Raw genomic sequence first — 20,657 nt, forward strand, 5'->3', positions numbered from 1 at the left:
CAAAAGAGACTTTACCCGCATTTTTTGCCTCATTTTCGCACCCCCCCCTTCCCACCGAGGTGATCTCGGTTGATAAAGATTTAGAACTGTTGGAGAACTTCCAGAGAATTTCCATAATTTTTTTGCTAATATGTAATCGAGGGAAAAATTTAAATTAATTTGATCAAGCACAAAAATTTTTGAAAATATGTACCCAAGTCGATTGAAAGAGTCAAAAAATGGTAAAATTGAGTTTTTATGAGCTGAATTTCATTTTCACTCTACTTACGAGTACAATAACGTATTTTCAAAAACCTGAAGAAAACCAAGTATTTTGCTGCAGATTTCCAAACCGGTTCGAAATTTTTGTCAATCGATTCTGGAGCTAAAAAGTAGAATATAAACCAAATTTCAGCCTCTAATGTCAAGTTTATCAAATTTTCATTTGTTTCAAGAGAAATAAGCCCAATTTGAAAAGTCAAAAAATTCGCAAAAAATTTAAACATGAATTTTAGCACCTGAAACTTTTACTGGTTGTTAATTTTTGGCCTTCTGTAGATTCCTCTTGGTACAGTTTAAAAATTATTGTGCCTGTTGGATTACTTCCCTTTGTTTGGTAAATTTGTGCCAGACAAGGAAGGTATCCCAATGACTAAAAATTTTTTGAACCCAATATAGGCAAATCGAAAGAGCATACAAAAATACGTCACCTTGCTTAACTTCAAATTTTCAGTTTCATTTTTTGGATGTTGATGCATTTTTAAAAATTAAAATAGAATTACATTTCATCATGGAAATCGATTGGTGACAATTTCAAGCAATTTTGGAACCTCTGCCGGAATTTTCGTTTCTCTAGTAAAAAACAACTACAAAAGTCGAAATAAAATTTAGCACCTATAAAGTTTGAAGAATGACAGTCTCTGAGATCTTTAATCTTGATCAATTTGAACAAAACTCATTTCGCTGATTCAAATCTAAACAATTTTTTCTGAAAATGATCGCTTAAATTCGCTAGAGAAAAAAATGGATTTTGAAAATTAGTGCCTGAATTGATCGAAAAAATCACCATGAAGAAAAATCATGCTGAATGGGTACTTTTTTAAGGCAATTTTTTCAAAACTAGAAAATTCAAAAATACGTTAAAAGCTTCAGAACAGTTCTACAGCACCATCAATAGATTTGGGAGGTCGAAAATAGGAGTAGTGGGTTCACCTGGAACCGAATTTCAGCTCTTCAACTTTCCATTAAGTTTCAATTTTCTCGTAAAAAATCACCAAATTTTTAATTTTCAAAAATTCGTCTAAAATACATTTTCTCAAAGGTGGAAACCCCCGAAAAAAGGGTAAGATGAGAGGGTTTCCACCTTAATTCCACCTCAAATGCGGTGGAAATGACCTAGGAAGCTGGAATTTGGATACATTATATTGATTACAATGTAGGTACTGACCAATGGTATGATTTTGGATCCTTTTCATCCATTTGGGTCCATATTATGCCCCTTCAAAAAAAATGACCTTTCAGTAATTTTCAACTTTGACTCTCCCCACTCCAGAGGTCATCTCCAACTTCCAAAAGAATCCCATTCACCAAGTTTGACTTTATTTGATCAATCAGGACAGGTTCCAAGTCCCAAGTCATAAAATGTAAAATAATTAAATTCACATCACTTCGATGGGTCGTATCGCCACCCCCCCCCCCTGCGGCTAGGGAGTTGGTCGATAACTCATTTGATAGGTATTTTGAGAGGAGATGAAATAATCACTGAGCTCATTTTACTCAAAAGTCAATATTTTAGGAGTTTTTGACGAAAAACTGATGGGGGGAGGCGCTTTGATCCTCTGTGTGGGGTTAGGTCCAGGGATAGGGGCGGGGACTTTCAGTATGTTGTTCAGCACACCATCCTAGACAATTTTCACCAAAAAACCTTAGATCGCAATCATGTTTGGGTCTAATTATATTTTGACTGGACTATAAATAATTTATCCTGGAGTGTGGAGATGTGTAGAATTTGTTTCGACTTTCCATTTTTGAAAATTTCAGAACTGTGGACCACGTTGTAAGACGACCAACAGGGACAAAGTCGAGACGCGAAGTAGGAGGGGGAGTTAGCAGGTAATTACATCACATCAATCCTCGATAATATTCAATTTATCCACCTACCTGATAGTAGAAAAACGACGAAACGATGACGTCAGCGACAATCCACCGAATGATGTCTTCATATTATCGAGTTGAAGTTCATCTGAAACAAAACCATGAAAAATATCCTGTTACATATATGACGTCATAATACACACAGACAAAGATTTTCATTAACATCATCAAGCCACGTTCTCTTTCCTCAATCACCCAACATCCATCTTCATTCATCATAAAACACTCCCAAATAATCCAAAACGCGAAAAAGAAAAAAAAATGCACTACGAAAGAACAAAAAAAAAATTGTACCCCAATATTAAATCCATTATCGGGTTAATTTATAAAACATCTACACTCTTTCGCCGGAGCGGAGGAATTCAGACGCCCGTGAAACAATATAACGAAAATGAAAACGTTAAAAGCCATATCCAGCGAAGTGATTCTTATAATCTAATAAAAAACAGTATAATGAAAAAGACTGCGCAGCGAAAGTCAAAACCAACCCTGTTTTCGGGGTATACATGCACGACGACGAGTATAAGAGTAATAGTTGGGGTAAAACATGTCTTATAACATAAAAGTAACGAGTACAGGGCGTGCTTAAAAGCTCGAATAGGACATTTTTTCCCCCGAAAATATCTTCATCACCACTATGAAAGAAAACAAAAACACTCCGAACAAGGGGAGTCGAGAGAGATGATCGTCGCGGTCGCATATCTAAAATTTTCTAAGTAATTGGCAAAGCTATTTAATGCTATACTATAAGGTTTTAATCGCGCTAAAAATGAATTAATACGCTTCGGCTTCGGGTTCCTTTGCACAAACACTCGTTCAACCCCTTCGAAAAAGAAAACATCTCGAGTATTTCGCGAAACTGCGTGGCTTTTTTTGGAACCCTATTTATCTGGCGAATTCGATCTGGACTCGGGTCTATGATTAAATTTAACACATGTATACTTTTCGAACGATCCTATGGTTTAGCAAGTGGGAAAGTAAAATCCCTTTTATGTCGTAATTTAGAAAGCTTTTACGAGTGAGATGAACCATCGAGAATGATGAGCAGGAAGAGTGGAGGCGGAGGCCGAGAGGAGAAGTCTGACTCTGGGATGTCTGTTAAGATGAAGCAATTTAACAGAGTATAAGGCATTTCTCGAGTTTAACGTGGGTTTCGCATAGCAAAGGGCTCTACGACAGAATATTTGATAAATGAATCCGCACATAGCAAATCAACTGGGCCGTTTAGAGCGCTAATTACCAACACCAAAGACACAGCAAATTCACTGCCATAGTAGTCGTCGTCGTCGGTTGACAAAGTACATAGAAATAAGGCACGTGTCTTATAATAAACCTCGGCGTAGAGTAGACCTATAGCATGTCCTTCTGTCCGGTTTTCTAACAGTAAGGCAGTTTGACATACCAACACATATGTATTCTTTATACGTATGTACAAAGAAGATACTGGGAAAAAAATTAAAAAGCGTAAAATACTATTAAAGAATTGGATGCTTTTTTTTACACGCTTGTCTTTATGCGTGAGGCGATATATTTCATACTGCAACATGGAAGCTAATAAAGCGAGTTAATGGTACCTCCCCTTTTTTGTCAACATTATCTGCGAACGTTAAGCATTTGGGAGGGACGAAATCATTCAATCGAATGTATAACAGCTTCTTAATAATAAAAAGGGACGTATTATTGCAGGGCCATATAACCATATTATATATTATATACAAGTCTTGCTATAATACAATTACTTTTTATAACTCGAAATGTTTAGTGATTCTCAAAGATAGCATCTCTACTCGACTGTGAAACACTCGCGCCATCAATTAGTCTAAATGCAACTGCTGTTGCTCTATGTAACCTACATCTGTACAAAAAGTCAAAGGTACGAGCAAAATGCAATATTCTGGTCGCAAAATGTGAAAGGTGCTGATCACCGAATGTAAAAATCGAATGGATTTCCACATTCGTACTTCACAGTGTCGTGCATTTATATTTATCGCGTGTCAAAGGTCGCTTGACATGAGAGCAAAGGGAGTCATGAGACCTTATAGGCAGGCTATTGGAGTATTGGTGCTTCGTCAAGTGGCTAGAAATTGGCCAATCGAGGTTTACAAATTGGTATTATTCGTTTTAAGCCAACACTTGTCACGCGCTAAGGGCTGTGGAAAGTAGACATTGTTGAGGTATTTTGGCCTGTATTTCGTGTTTTTGAAATGGAAATAGAACTTCATGAGTTTTTGACTCATAATTTGTAGTGAAATTTTCACCAAAAATGAGAAGAATTCTACCATTAACGTGATATGAGGTCAGAGCATAAGAAGAGCTATTAAATAATGTTTAGTTTAAACACTCAAAATGAGTATTTGATTGATTGAAAAAGAAAATTGCAGGATAGAGAAAAGTGAAATTTACGTAAGGCTAAAACTGAAAATTTTCCAAATGTAGCCAAATTTTTGTCAATTTGAGATGAACGTTATCAAAACTGAGGAAAGATAATAAATGCTTTTCTTATCAGTTTGATGTTACCAACTTCATCAAGCCACGAGCAATTCACTGATCAATTTCTCAAAAAAAAACAAAAAAAAAATGGACCTGATAGGAATTTTTTAAATTGGAATCTGCATAAGAACTTTTTCATGACAAAAGTGGCAAATACCTCAGTCACATAGCCAAAAATTATAGAAGTCCCCCCCCCCCCACCCGAGTTTTTCGTCATTTCAATGACAAGATAATCGATCAAATTACATTGCCAAACTGGTAAAAAATTTAAAACTTGAACCCAATAGTCATTTATTGAATAAATTGCCTCGATCTCCTTCATTCCGAATTTCGTAAAATTCAAAGAGAATCACAGCACACGAAGAATTCAACGATGAATTTCACAAAAGTAGTGAAAAAAATCAATACAAACTCAGTAAGTATTTAAAAAATTACTAAAACATCAGAGACAGTCCTCCCCCCCCCCAACAAAAAAATTACTAGAATATTAGTAAAGGTCGATGGAAAAAAAACACTGAAATTTCAGAGATATGCCACTATAGGAAAAAAAATCATAGAATACTGGTGAAGAGTGAAGCTTGAAAAGTAGTAAAATATCACGATAAATCACTAAAATGTCAAAAGAAATTTTTTCCTCCCCCCCCCCCAAAACGCCAGAATAAGCATATTAATGTAGGCCAGAACTATTACATCAAAAATCAGAGATAAATCGGTGAAGTATCAACGGTCCCAAACTGAACAAATCATCACCATAAGACTCACCAATCATCAATCACAGTCACTTGAGAAAATATCTCAGAATAGGTAGGTAGGTAGACACAGGGTGCCCAGAAATATCGAGTACCCCAAAGAAAGTTTTTCATTCAAAATATAGGTTGGCAATAACGTGAAATAGATGAATATGATTGGTGGAATGTTATCTCTCCAGTCCAACAACCAAATCATGTGCTATCATTATTATCATTCACTGTGACCAACCAAAGTATTTTAGTAGAAAACTTTTTTTAGGGGTGCTCGATATTTCTGGGCACCCTGTAGGTAGGTACCAACTATGTACCTACAGTATGAAAATAAGTTTTCTGAAAAAAAAAATTCAGTCAAAAATCACCAATCGTCAAAGAAAACCACTAAAAAAATGCATTTCTGGCTTCTCAAGGTTGTCTGCCAGCCTGCATTGGCCTCTTAAGTCATCGGCCCATTTGTATGGCATCTCAAGGTCTCCAGTCTGACTGTCTTGACTTCTCAAAATCATTGACCCGTCTCTGTCTGGCTTTTCAAGATTATTGTCTACTTGTCTCTGTTTTTAAGGTCATTGACCTGCATGACTGCACGACCTTTCAAGGTCATTGACTCCTTCTGCTAAACTTTTCAAGGTCAATTGCCCGTTCCTTTAAAGTTCTATACATTCATCTCACTTCTGAAGATCACCTGCCTTCGACCTCTCAAGGTCATTGACCCTTATGTTTGCCTTTTCAAGGTCGCATGTCTGATTGGTTGGATTTTCAAGATCATTGACCTATCGAATCAGTCTTTCAAGGTCATAAACCAATTTGTCTGGATTTTCAAGGTCATATGTCCGCATTACTGATCTCATAAGATCATTGACCCGTACACGTATATGGCTTTTCAAGATCATCACTGGAGGCACTGTCTAGCTTCTGAAGGTCATTGACCCACTTGTCTGGCATCTCAACACCATAGACCCATCCGTTTGGCTCTTCAAGGTTGTCTGTCTGATCTCTTGAGGTCATTGGCCTGTCTGTTTGGCTTTTAAAGATCGTCTGTGCGCTTGTCTAGCTTCATAAAGTCATTGATCTGTCTGCCTGATCTCTCTAGAACATCTGCATGGTGTTTCAAAGTCATTAAACCACCTGTCTGACTACTCAAGGTCACGCATCTGTCTTCAAGATCATTGACCCATATAGCCGGGTTCTAAAGGTTGTCTGTCTGCCTGCTTGTATGGCCTCTTAAGGTCATTGACCCGTTCGTTTGGCTTTCTTAGATCATATGTCTGATTCTCCAGTTTCTTAAGGTCACTGACCTAACCACCCAGTCATTCCAGGTCATTGACCTGTTCATTTGGCCTCTTAAGGATATTGACCCGTCCAACCAGCTTCTCAAGTTTGTCTGTCTGCCTGCCTGTATGGCCTTTTAAGGTCATTGACCCGTTCGTCTGGCTTTCCAATATCATCTGTCTGCTCCTCCAGTCTCTCAAAGTCACTGACTTAACCAACAAGTCTTTCAAGGTCACTCACCCGTCCATCTGGCTTTCCTAGATCATCTGTCTGCTTCTCCAGTTTCTCAAGGTCAGTGACCTAACCACCCAGTCCCTCCAGGTCATTGACCTGTTCATTTAGCCTCTCAAGATCGTCTGTCTGGCCTCTTAAGGTTATTGACCCGTCTAACCAGCTTCTCAAGTTTGTCTGTCTGCCTGCCTGTATGGCCTTTTAAGGTCATTGGCCCGTCCGTCTGGCTTTCCAAGATCATATGTCAGCTCCTCCAGCATCTCAAGGTCACTGACCTAACCACCCAGTCTCTCGAGGTCATCGACTTGTATATCTGGCTTCTCATGATCACACGTCCGCCTGTCTGGCCTCTTGGGGGTAATTGGTTCAATTGTCCGGTCTCTCGCGCGACACGCGGATCGACGTGACGTAATGCTGATCGGTACGTGTGATAGAATTTGTTGACGGACTCTGGGCCCAAGAGACATAATATCAATGTCAATATCAATGGCAACGACAAGAAAATCACTCGGAACATTATTGAAATTTACGTATGATTAATTGATTAGGTACAGAAATAATTGCTGAAGAAAATCACTAAAACATGTACCAATATCAATGGTAGAATTGGTAGCTATAGCTATACACTTGACAAATCATTGAAATGCCAATGGTCATCTCTGAGCATAAACTCAGCAGAGTAAAAAATGAAAATCAATTTTTTGATTTTGATCACTATAAAAAACTTCCGTTAAAACAGCCACTAGAAAAAAAAATCATAGGAATATTAGTTTGGAGGAATAGGAGGTAATTACTGAAAAATCAGTGAAGAAGTTACTGAAATATAAATGGCAACCACTTAAAAATCACTTATGATTCCTGACAAATCAGTGTAAAAAATTATCGATTTATCAATTTTAATTCTTATCAGTAGCAGCTTCTTGAAAAAAGATCAATAAATAACTCACATGTCATAACAATCCACCTAAAAAATTACTAGAATAAGTCAGTGTAGTGATCATAACAGAAATCAATGATTCATCACTTCAAAAGAAAAATCACCACATTGTCAATGACCATCACTATAAACAAAAAGTCTGCAGGATACCAGAGAAAATCAGTTTTCAACATATTATTCTGTATAAAAATTTTACCAAAAAACAGCCTAGTCCATTTCCCATTCACTTTCACACATAAAAAACCTTCATCCAAATGACATTTCGAGCAACCCATATTCTCCAGCAACCAAAAACACCCGAAGCAGTCTAGTTAACGTATACATCGTACAAGTACCAGGCGTACCCTGCGGGCACACAACACCACTGTTTTGAGACCCACTTAGAAAGATTCGACAATAAACGATATAGTTACATTTAACCTAATGACTGCGCGAGCAGGATTACCCCCTGTAAAAATGCTTCATCGTGAATAAAAGAATTAATTTATAAAGTCGACTCGCAGCTCTATTTTCAGACGTATACAAAACGACAACAGAGAGAAAGAGAGAACGAGCAAATCATAATTCATCGAATTATACTTTCCATACGTAGCAGTAGTAGTACATAGTACTATAACAACATCTACATTAACGTGCATGTAATAATCGCCCATACACATTACACAGAAGGTACCTTTGACTGTTGCGTACATAATCATATTATAGGAGCATATAGGTGCACTATAAAGATACGAGAGCATTAAACATTCACTCTTTGGGAAAATTCAATGGCTTAAATTAATTTCTTTCAATTTGTCTTGTACACTATTTATAATAATGTACCAACTACCTAATGTACCTATCTAAGTATGTGATACTTGTAAATGCGACCGTTTTCCATGTTTGATTCGACCTTTCTCACATTAGGTAGCCTATAATGGATCATTTTTTCCGCATTTCTACGCTCAAACGAATACTATGGCACTTGGCAGCGACATGTAACCGTCGCTGGGTCGTTATTCTTCGCAAGTCACAAGGCTCTTATTCGTATATTCGAATGGAAAAATCTATTTAAAAATTCATTCGCTGCAAACCGACGAGTAGAAAAACCACCGCGTAAGCGATTTGTCAGCGTAATTTTGGAAAATGCGAATGTTGGCGAGTAAAAATAACCAGCTCGGTATTTTCTCTCGCTCGACGACGATGATGGTAACTCGGCGAGAATATTTCAGCCTTTTTTTTCCCTTCCTCCCTCCTCCCTTTGTTTCTCGACTAACCAAGTATAGATATATATTTGGCGTAACGCAATAAAAATTTTCTCGTTGTAGTTGGTTTTTGAAAAAGTTATCTCATCACTTTAAAAACATTCTTCACATTACATTATTCTTTCTCATTGTGAAGTGATTATTTATAAGAACGTGTCGCGTTTTTGGTTTGGCTGTTTCCACAAAGGAATAAGTTACCATGGTAACACGTAGGAAGAAATAAGCTCGGCGCCAAATGCAGTAACAATAGATTCTTATCATTTCAATTACGGGAATTCGATTGGCTGAAAAAGCACGAGAAGAAAAAGAGCAGAAAAAGCCACATTTTGTTCTTATCGTTGTATAACAGCCGTAATGCTGTTGTTGTTAGCTTATATGGAATCATTTTCTTTCACTATATGGTCGTTATAAAAGATACACGAAACAAACCGTCCCGAAAAAGTAATATCCAGCTTATTGGAAACTCAATCAAAATGTGAATCCATTTTCTTATACTAAATAAATTGCAGAATAGTTTGGAAAAAGCATTTTTCTATAATATTTTCCTCCTTCGGTAATTTTATTAATCAAAAACTTTTCCAACTTTGCGACTATTTTTACAACTTGTTTCGCAAAAATTTTCTAATTTATACCGATTGCCAATTTCTATATATTTTTTTTCTCCTTCTTTCTTTTCTCTCCGGCTCCCGCTCCCCACACCGGCCAGAGAACGCGGTTTTTACGCAACACGAATGATGACGTAACCGTTTCAATTAATTTTTTCGATCTTATTAAGAAATTAATTTTATCATTTTTCGCCTTTTTTTCGAGCCAATTTTCCTTCCGATGAGAATGAATGAGAAGGCCTAAATCGCGGTAGTCGATGTTTAAAAATTCGGAAATACCGATGAATAGCGTTTCTAATTAATTGAAAGAATATGTTTTTTTTCCAAATGCAAAATAATTCATTAAGCTTTGCAAAATTTCAGAATTTAAGAGAGGAAAAATAGGCTCGAAATTCAAAACTAATAAAATAAGCTAAAAATAACAAACTTTGACCAACTAGCTCAAGCCTCTGTCATACACATAAGGTTTCAAATTTAATTACTTACTGTCAGAAAAATTTCAAACATTTTGAAAAAAAAACATTCGAATTATTTTAGGCGATGATTTTTCACTCTCATTTCTTCTGTCAGAGGTAGGCTGCATTTGGGGCATAATTTGAAGAAGGCGTTTGGCAGATAATTTAAGGATGTTGGTCTACCATAAAAAATTTTTTAAAACTTACTTATCATCATATTTTCTCATTCCTTAGACGAAGAATCGTTGTGATCTAAAACAGAAAAATTAAACAATACTTTCGATTACTTAGTTAGTTAATAATTAAGTACTCATAGGACTTATACGAGTATCTACAAGTAACTTATAAACAGCAAATCGAATTCCACCTGCTTCATCAAATTAAATCTTCTTGAACTAAGCCTCCACTTGACAATTAATATGTAAAAGCTAGGATTCTTTCCCAAAGAGAGGAGAAAACCAATTTTAGGTATGTGAAAATCTGTATTTATTTTTAGACACAATGAACATGAAAATTAGAAACATTGCCCACTTTATGTTTTCCTATTGACTACGCCATCCACTGCCCCCTCCTATTAATAATATCAATTAGGTATTCTTCCAGTAAATCGGGTGAAAAAGAAATTAAATTTTTCCGAAAAAACTGATTTTTTCATTTTTATGAACCTTATTTTTTTCTTTTCATCAATTTTTCTTACTTTAAAATTAGTTTCTCAAATTTTTACTTAGATTACGGGCCACATGTAGTTGGAAAGAAAATTGTATTTCATGATAGACATGGTGTGTTTTTTCAAGGCCTTTCATCACAATAAGCTTCAAACAAGGGAGAAGGACGAAAAAATTGATGTCAGTATCGAATGACTTTCGAACAAGCCGATTCTGATTTCAACGCATGTTTGATCCTATACAATTAAAATTTCACTAAAGGACTTATATTGTATTTTTCAAAATTATTAGGGCCTAACCCTTCCTACAAATCCTCACTTCAGATTTTGAGGTCAAGCTGATGTAAAAATGGGAATCAGCAATTTGAAAACTGATCCAAATTATTGTTGTTGTTGTCGTGTTTTTTCTTGAAATTGTGGGCTCCCACCCGTCTCCTATCATAGGTTCAGTTATAATAATTTTCAATTTTTTTCTAAATTGATGAGACGAGACGAACTTGGCAAAAAACCATGGCTAAATGATATCAAAAAAGTGGACAAAATTTCAAAATTTCAAGTTAATGTTCATTCTTCTCCTTCCCAACAAGGTCAAAGTTTCAGATTTTTTAGGTTTTTTTTTCAAGTTTAAAATTTTTTTATTTTTTTTTTGGTTTTATTTAAATAGTCTCTTAACTACACCATGATCGCATTTAAACAATTAGAAAAGCTAAAAGTTCATTTTCTATCAAGTTCAAGAGTTCTCAAAATTTGAAAAAAATTACTCACTCAAAACTAATTCATCTAGGTAGTGTAGCTTCGCCCCTTCGAACCAAATTCGAGATTAATATATTCGACTTTACGCACAAGCAAATAGATCATAAGTCACTCAGCAGTATTTTCGACACGAATATCACAGTCACCAAAATTATCATATACTTACACGCATTCGAACAAGATAAATATTTCCTCCGATTAGATACAGGTAACATCAACGTTTTTTCGATTCACAATACAATATACACGATTCAATTTAATTCTATTCGATTATTATTACGAGGAGGCGGATAGTTCTTTCTTCTAATTTAATTATTTCGCGACTAATCGTTCATTAGCGCCTGGCGCTATGCTAGGGCTATCCACCTCGCCCTTGAACGTGCGAATGTACCGTTATGTTTATTAATCGAACCACATATCGGTACTTTTGTTGTGGAATTTTTCGTGATGTTTTTTTTATACAATTCGTGTGTTTCCTACTCGCATTTCTGTACGTGACAGTAGGTACCCCTAAAATCAAACATTCCTCCCCCTCCTTATACCTACATGGCATGACTTTAGGCACATTTTGACTTTAGCTGAAAAAAAACAACGATTTTTAAAGTTTGAGATTTTTTAAACTTTTCAACCTTCAAAAAAATACAACTTATTTAGGGACACTTTTAGCATCCACTATCTCTCCCCCCCCCCCCTTCAACATCCCAATCACAACCCATTCGCAGATTTTGGAGTCAACATGAGTAAAACAGTAATGAAATTCTCCTTCCTTCCTCAAAGGAAGGTACCTATAATGAAAGGCAAAAACATAGTTTGCAAAATTTGTAAGGAATTGAAAAATATCAAGAAATCTTATTGACGCTTCTAACAATTTTTTCAAGCATGAGCAAATCCGCATCACGCGATGCTGACTATTGAAAACTGGGGGGGGGGGAGTCGATTGACTTTTATAGATATTTCAAGTCAGAATTTGGAGAACTAATATTACACCTACTACAAAAATTCAAGTCGAAGCAAAAAAAATCAAATTATCCACGATTTTAAAACTTTTCTTCGAGAGCAGACTTTTTTCTTCTCTTTTTTCTGCTAATTTCAGCAGGCGGGGAGGGGTACATCACACTAGAAAATCATAGAATAAATAACACCCATTCCATTCGATACCTAATCACCTATAATTGGGCCCACCTACTTTTTTTGATGGCTTTTCATATTCTCTTTTTGCAGAAGTTGACACTACAAAAATACTCGAGTAACAAAATGTGAGCGTTTTCGAAAACTTTTTTGATACATATATCGATTATCGATTTCTTCGAGTAGGCATCAAAGACGTTTACATTTCTCTCCCTCTCCTTTCAGAGATGATTTTTCGAAAAAAATGGGTGTAAAGTCTCCTCTCGTCCAAGGATAGTTTAGAATCATGGATACGTTTTTTGTTCAAGTTAACTAGATATTTGGAATTACAAAATGAAAAGTCTGACAAAAAAATCAGAAAGTAATTTTTGAACACACCAATAATTCTTGGGTCATAACTCCCCTCTTTTTCCTTAGCTGTGCCAATTCATAGAAATAATAATGGATCAACACAAACTGAATCAGCACAAGATGTATAGGAAAGGAACTCCAAAATACATTTTCTTTCAAAATATAATCAATGAAAATGTTACACTTATTTTTTTTTTCATCATTTATGAATCTGTAGGTAGCACTCATCGTAGGCCTACCTATTGTAAATATTCCCAAAAAAAATCCGCGCATCTTTTTCTCAATAAAAACACACCTATTAAAATGTAAACACTTTATTTACACATTAATTAATAGTACAAAAAAGCATTCGTATAAATAAAAGGGCACCTGAATTTGTTGTCATTTTGTTTCAAAAAAAAAAAAATATATTCTTTGACCATTTCTACCCATTTTGAGAAAAATAAACGTTTAATATTCAGGAACATGTTTATTAAGTACGAAAAAATATTCAAGTATATATGCAAAACGACATTCATGTAAGTATGTAGGTACTAATAATATTCCATTCTAATTTTAAAGAGATCAAAGTGAAACTACTTATTTCAATTATTGAATTTGCTTTAAACGACAGCCGGAAAAATTTAATCAAGTAGGTACGTATATCGATGTGTAATGAGCATATATCGTAAGTAGGTATAAGGACATGGAAGTTATTCATAATCAGATAACAAATTTTAAATTCAGAAATTTGATTTTTGTTTTCAAACAATCAATTCAGAGTTGTGATTGTCAGAACAGGTATTTGGCAACGCTGCAGACGCTTCTCATATTTGGAATCTCACTTATTATCAAGTCCTTTAAGGCGACGCCGACGTAACTTTGCCAATAATACATACTTAATGTACATATTATCGATAAACTGAATATTGGAATAATAAAAAGCAAGTTCCAAACAACTCAAAATATTTTTTTTTCTAGTGAGGAGGGGAGGAGGAGAGGTTCAACACGTCTTTTTGTACAATTAGTGAAGGTATCTAAAAAAGTTTCAACAAGAAAAAGCAAGATTTTATCAGGATTTTTGGTAGAACATGTTTCAAATACTTTACGACTTCCCATTGAGGGAGGGGAGAGAGGATATGTTCGATATTTTACACGTCAATTTCTTCGAACATTTTAGGATTTTTCGAGGGGGAGGGGGGGCCAAAATACCTTAATCATTCCAATCTATCATTGGTGAGGCATTCTGCCAATATTTCATAATGTTTTTTTCCGGAGGGGGGGGGGAAGAAATCAAAATTTGACACACGAATTTTTCTCTTTTTCAGTCTTATGGAATATTTTAAATGGAGGGGGGAGGGAGGGAGATTGATGATATTTTGAACATTTTTCCAATTTTTCGAATTGTACTCCAATAAATGCAAATTATTAATATTATGCCTATCAAAAATTATTTTAAAAAACGAAGTGAGACATTGAAACTTTTCAAATATATACCAACTTTTTGAACATTTTTTTCAAAAACGAATGGAGAAATTTCTGAATGGAATTCTTTTGATTTTAAAACACGCATATTTTTGGTCAATATAAACCCCCCTTCTCCCCCTCCTTCACTCACAAAAATGAAAAACTCGAAGCAATGCAACAGCAGCATGAGAATATTAAAGACCACTGGAACTAGAACATTAAACAAAAAGGGTACAAGGCGAGTCAATATCAAAAAGTTTTGTTCGAAAAATTCAAGAACTACAATAATTTCAAACCCAACAGCAAAAAGTTGAAAGCATCATCTTTTAGCAAAAACCTAAAGAAATCCTATTCAAAAACCCAAACAGATGCGATACATAATTATCAAAATATTGTGCCATTGGCCAATGATCTGTCAGGACACATCCTCATATTCCTGACTATTGAAGAAAAGCGACGTTGCCAATGATACATTCAGCATTACATTTGAACATGAGAGTAATTTTTTCCAGTCCATTGAGATACGCCCACTATCATGTAAACTCTTAATCAGGTTATTTTATAGTCAAGCGACGTTGCCAATACTTTCAGTCAGACATGCGTATAATTCAAACACATCAAAATATATTCATCGACGAGCAAGCTTTCTCAAAAGTTATTTTATGCTGATACTGAAGACTGAACGTTTGAAAACCGTATCTTTCATCAGGATACTCCATCATCTTAAAAGCTCTTTATCTGATTTACACCCCCCCCCCCCACCATGATATTTTTTTTGAAGAAATAGGTTTGTACTACTCCTGAATGCCATAAACAAATAATTGCTAACCCACATCTTTGAAAAAAGAAACGCTGACCTAGGTCAAAAGGAGACCTTGCTTTAAAATGATCTGAAAGTGATGCGACGTTGCCAATAATAGATTCGAGTTCTAAAACGTCTACATCTCCAGGACAAATTTCGCTACCCTAAATTCCTCGCCTTGTGACCCATTACACATCGACTTCAGAAACCCAAAAAAAAAAAAAGGAGAGAGAACAAAACAAGGCTAAACAAATTAAAAAATAACGATAACCTTAGGAACCTACATAATGTAAAAAGCGACCAATAATTGATTCCGTATAACAAATCCAATAATTGTAAAACAATTACACGATATCGTAATCACATATAAATCGAACTATGTACAACAATACAAACATAATATTACACATACATTTTTTATATATTTTTTGAAATATTCAAATGAAAAAAAAAAGAGGAGAAAAAAAATTCAATCAGGAATATATACAAAAATAAAACACGTAAATTATATTTAAGTAAACAAAATGGTAAATAATAATTTACACATTCTCTTTGGTAATATCAATTATCGCGTGTGCTTGTATTGGTCCTGGAACAACAACAACCAGCACAACACACGCGACTCGGAAAAGTAAAAGGAAAAAAAAAGACAAAAAAAATCACCCTAATCTCTATTTTGTTTCGCATCTAAACCGATGTGTGATCCTGGTAACGTGGCACACGTCGGCCAAATCGGATGCTATGTTTGAATATGAGGTGGCGGTGGATTACCGCAATGAGCTGCTAATTCTCTTCTAAATCGTTTCGCCGCGTTGAACTCTCTATCATCGTCGTCGCTTTCTTCTGATTTCATTTCTTCTTGTTTTCTCTTGACTGTGGCCATTTCGGCGGCGTGTTTCTTTCTCCATTTTGTTCTTCTGTTTTGAAACCATACCTAGAAAAAGAGAAAAAAAAATAACGAAGGTTAGTACAGGTGTATGTAAAAAAAAAAAAAACCAGTGGGAAAAACTAGGTACTAAATCGTAATAAACGATGAGATAGGTACTATAGGTATTGTATAGGGTGTAGGTAATTAAAAAGATGGCTTTTTATTTGCCGCGTGAGCCAGAGCTTCGTGTATACGAACTGCGGGCTCGTATCTATTATAAAATATTAGACTTAATGGAGGTAACAATTAAGAAATAATATCGCGTTCGTCTCCTCTTCTTCGCTCATCCTTTAGTATAGTACCTCTACCTAGCATAGATACTCGTCTGCTCGGTTGGTTGAACCGAGTGTGGAAAATATATTCTTAATGCCAGTTAATTAATGTAAAAGGTACAGCATCCTAAACAGCCAAGGTAGGTATAACCGAAACGCAAAAACCATTTTGGCATCGCGCACAGCGCAACCCCCCTCCCTCCCTCCTTCGCTCGCTGCCTTGCCTGGCCTTATGAGCAGCATAGCTCGCTCCGCTCTCCGGCCGCCTGCCGGATCGCGCGCAAAAACCCGGAGGTGGCTCGTGATTGATGAGAAATTCATGCGTCGGCCGGGGTTAAGTTGGAAGCACTGCGGGTGGACTAAATACCGTGTAATTTACAAATACACCGAGTCTCTTAATTACATTATATCTAAAAGTTAGCGCCCGCCGCGCCGCGCCGCCAGCTACAACAACTATACTACGCCAACCCTTAGCACGATCCTTAACAGGGTTTTAATTAAAAACGTATACAACAGCTTGTAGCAAGTGTCTGTACACTCTTTCTTCTTCTTCTCCACCCTCGCTGCTATACCCACTGTCTCCTCTGCCGTGCCACCCCCTCCCCCCTCCTCATGCAGCGGAGCTTCTTCTTCTTCTTCGCCTGCGCTGCACCGCGCCGCGCCGCGCGTCACGTCATCGCACCCATTTAATGCAAAAGATTATTATAAAGTTTCACTTATTTAATATCTTCCCATCTGGGTAATATCTGCTTACAAATGGCTCAAACTGCAGACAAATTATATTATACTACAACCAACTTTAAAAACTTTCTTAACCTCCGTTCAACGGCGTTTAATCTAATAGTTAAATTTCGTATTCATTTTTTCTTCTCTGCAATCTCCTTCATCCTCCTCTTCCTCCTCCTTGTCTCCCCTCCTTTGCTACTGTTTTTCTTCACTTATTATCTCTGCGTTGTTGTGTATGCCATCTCTCTGTCTCTCTTTCTTCTTCTTCCTATGTTTTTCATCCTTCATCCTTTGCACTTGCCTTTGCTTTTCCTCGTCCTCACTTTGCCTCTGACCATGATAGCGTTACGTTTTTATTTTTTGGTTACTTTAACACGTCCTCCCCGCTAGTAGCACCTCAACAACAAGTTTACTTCTTCAATGGTGTAAATTACTTTTAAAGGCGGTGGGTGGTGTTGAATTATTGTTGATTTGATACGTGCGAAAGTCTCAGTCGCCCCCGAAGAGATTTTCATTATGAGTTTTCAACAAGATTAAGTACGATGCTCAATAATTAAAAATATTCGCGCCACAGAAGACTAGAAAAGAAAATGCCACGATGCTAAATTACAACTAAACCACCAGCTAGAGCTACCCACAAACGATATCTGCATAACTATAACTAATTCCAAGGTGGTCTGCAATTTCAAAGATTTGTTTCTCGACAAAGTTAACGACAAAATGAAAAATTGATAATTTCTTTGTGATTTGGCAGTCGAAATACGCAAACATCTTATGAGGCAGATGTAAGACTAAGATGAGCCAAAAAAGGTAATTGCACGTACCTTTTACAGGGCAATATGATAAAGCAGGACAAAAGCAGGACATCCGGAAAGATTCTGTGGGGGGGGGGGAGAATAGGGGTTAATTCAATGTATTCAAACCACAATACTTTTTTCCCAAATAAAACTGGAAAAAACTAGGGGAAAAAATCAAATTCTGCAAGAAGATAATAAATTAATAAAATTGGAAAAAAGCAAAGCTTTACCCACAATTTTTACAAAAATGTGAAACTCTTTGGAAATTATGACAAAAAAACAGGACTTGCAGAAAATTACTTTCCAAACGTATCTAACAATAAAAGCAAGATTTTTTTTTTTAGAATAATGCTGGAAAAAATTGAGACTTTCTGACAATTTTGGTGAGAATAGACCATTATTATTTGACAATTTTGACCAAATAATGAGAATTTTTTGATAATTTTAATAACAAAACCATGCCTCTTTTTGGCACTTTAGGCAAAAAACAGGATTTCTGTCGCTTTTTGGCCCAATTTTTTTAGGAGGGGGAGGGGGACGACAAAGAACAAAATTTCTATTCCAAAAAAAACAGGATTTTTTACACAGCTAAGACAAGAATTGAATGTTTGGCAGAAAATCAGATCTCGACAAAAATGAGGATATTTTAACAGTTTGGCGAAAAATGAAACTTTCTAACAACATTGACCAGAAAACAGGATATTGGTAGCTTTTCTTTCAAAACCAGGGTTTTGGTAGTTTTTGTTTTGTTTTTTTGCAGAAAAAAATAATATTTTTTGGCAAAAAAACCCAGTTTTTTCAGGGCAAAAAACAGGAATGGATATCTTCTGACAAAAAAAATAAGATTTTTACTTCAGAAAAAATAGGACTTTTTAGACAGCTAACAATTTGTACAAAGCAAGAATAATTTCATTATTTTTTTAATATTTTGCTAAAAGAAACAGAGATTTCTCAGCAATCTCAGCAAAAATTAGGATTTTTGACAGTTTTGCCAAAACGCAGGGCTGGTGACCGAAACGATCGTTTTGTTTCATTCCGTTCATGAACAAATCACTTCGCATTTTTACTGTTCTGTTCCATTTTGCTCATCATTTTTTTTTGTTCCGTTCTGTTCTGTTCTGTTCTGTTCCGTTCCGTTCCGTTCCATTTGTTCTGTTTTGTTCCGTTCTGTTCTGTTCTGTTCTGTTCCGTTCTGTTTTAACAAAGGGGGGGGGGCATCCTACCTGGCAGAAAATTTTTTGAATTGAACTACACAAAGCTAGATCAAATCATTGAATGAACAAATTAACATGCAAAATTTGTCACCATCTGAAATTATGAAAATTTCAAAAACTGAAGTGCATTTTGTTTCTCATTTTTAGATGAATTTAATTTTTTTTAACTCAAATTTGGTCCCAAAATGAGAAAAAAATCAAAATTTTACAAAATTCTGAAAATTTATCTAGAAAACCAGAATTTGGAATGTGCTACTTATAGGTAATCTTGTCCCGCCGAATCAATTGAAAATGATTTTCAGCCATTTGGAGCAATTCTGCATTTTCTGCAACCTTCCAGCAGATCATTGACCTTTTGAGAATCGAAATTTCCACTAAATTTTACCAAATGAAGATGGAATTTGGAAAGCTGAAATTTGTTCTGTTCTGTTCTGTTCTGTTCCGTTCCATTTTTTTTCCTGTTTTGTTCTGTTCTGTTCTGTTCAAGAACACTTTGTTATCTTATTTGTTCTGTTCTGGTTTTGTTCATTTTGTTCTGTTCCGTTCCGTTCCGTTCCATTCTGTTCTGTTCTGAATAAGATTTCTTCCTGATTTGTTTATTGTTCCGTTTATTTGTTCCGTTCTGTTCCGTTCCACCAGCCCTGCCAAAACGTGAGACTTTTTGACAACTTTGACCAAAAAACAGGACCTTATCAGTTATCAGAAATTTCAGTCAAAACAGGACATTTTTTTGATAATTTTGACAAGAATTACAACTTTTTCACAACTTTGGCCAAAAATATGCCCTTCTTGCAATTTTTAAAAAAATTGAACTTTTTGACACAATTTGCAAATTTGAAAATAATGAAATTTTTTGAACAATTATGAGACAAAAATGAGCTCTCTTAGAACGTTTTGGTAGAAAAGTAGGACTAAGCAGGATAGAAGAGCAAAAAGCAGAACAAATAAATTCCAAAATCGTCAATTTTTGCAAACATTTCTTCAACAAATAAACGTTACCTCTCCCCCCCCCCTCTCCTAAAAAATTTGATCATTTTACTGCAAATTTCAAAAAATTTTAAAAATGAACTTTTTTGTGATTTTGAACATCAATTTCAGAGTAACTTTCAATAATAAACGAAGAAATTTTTACGCTCGCCTGTATTAATGAGGTCATAGCCAATCTTCACGAAATTTTTTAGGCCCTTCAATTTTAAAAATAAATCATTTTGCTATGCTTCAAACTTTTTAGACCTATCCTTAAAGGTTGATATTGGAATCAGAATCAGAAATTATTATTTTCAAAAGTTGTTAAGGGCCATTACCGCTTCTGCTCTGTTCCTAGTCATTACGTCATTAGAAAATTCCATATAGAGGATAAAAGTCATCCATTAATTTCTACAGTAAATCACTAAACACGTCTTCTACCCCTGACATCGGTTTCCTTGAATCAATTGAAATCATTTTCAACCCCATCTGGAGCCTTC

At 35.6% G+C, this 20,657-nt stretch overlaps 1 protein-coding gene and 1 long non-coding RNA gene across 2 annotated transcripts in view; both read right to left on the minus strand.

Moving 5' to 3' along the window:
• Positions 1–2,139: 2,139 nt before the first annotated feature.
• Positions 2,140–20,657, minus strand: part of LOC135849494 (uncharacterized) — a 109,485-nt gene continuing 90,967 nt past the window's right edge. Inside the window, exons 6-7 of the long non-coding RNA XR_010559551.1 lie at positions 10,318–10,362; positions 2,140–2,221 (exon numbers count right to left, since the gene is read on the minus strand). This is a non-coding gene — a long non-coding RNA (uncharacterized LOC135849494). The remainder of the gene's footprint in view (positions 2,222–10,317; positions 10,363–20,657) is intronic.
• Positions 13,357–20,657, minus strand: part of LOC135849487 (homeobox protein Nkx-6.2-like) — a 68,965-nt gene continuing 61,664 nt past the window's right edge. The window contains exon 3 of the mRNA XM_065369954.1: positions 13,357–16,188. Coding sequence (XP_065226026.1) covers positions 15,994–16,188 — 195 coding nt within the window. The 3' untranslated portion in view covers positions 13,357–15,993. The remainder of the gene's footprint in view (positions 16,189–20,657) is intronic.

Source organism: Planococcus citri, chromosome 5, assembly GCF_950023065.1.
Source record: "Planococcus citri chromosome 5, ihPlaCitr1.1, whole genome shotgun sequence".
Taxonomy (NCBI): domain Eukaryota; kingdom Metazoa; phylum Arthropoda; class Insecta; order Hemiptera; family Pseudococcidae; genus Planococcus; species Planococcus citri.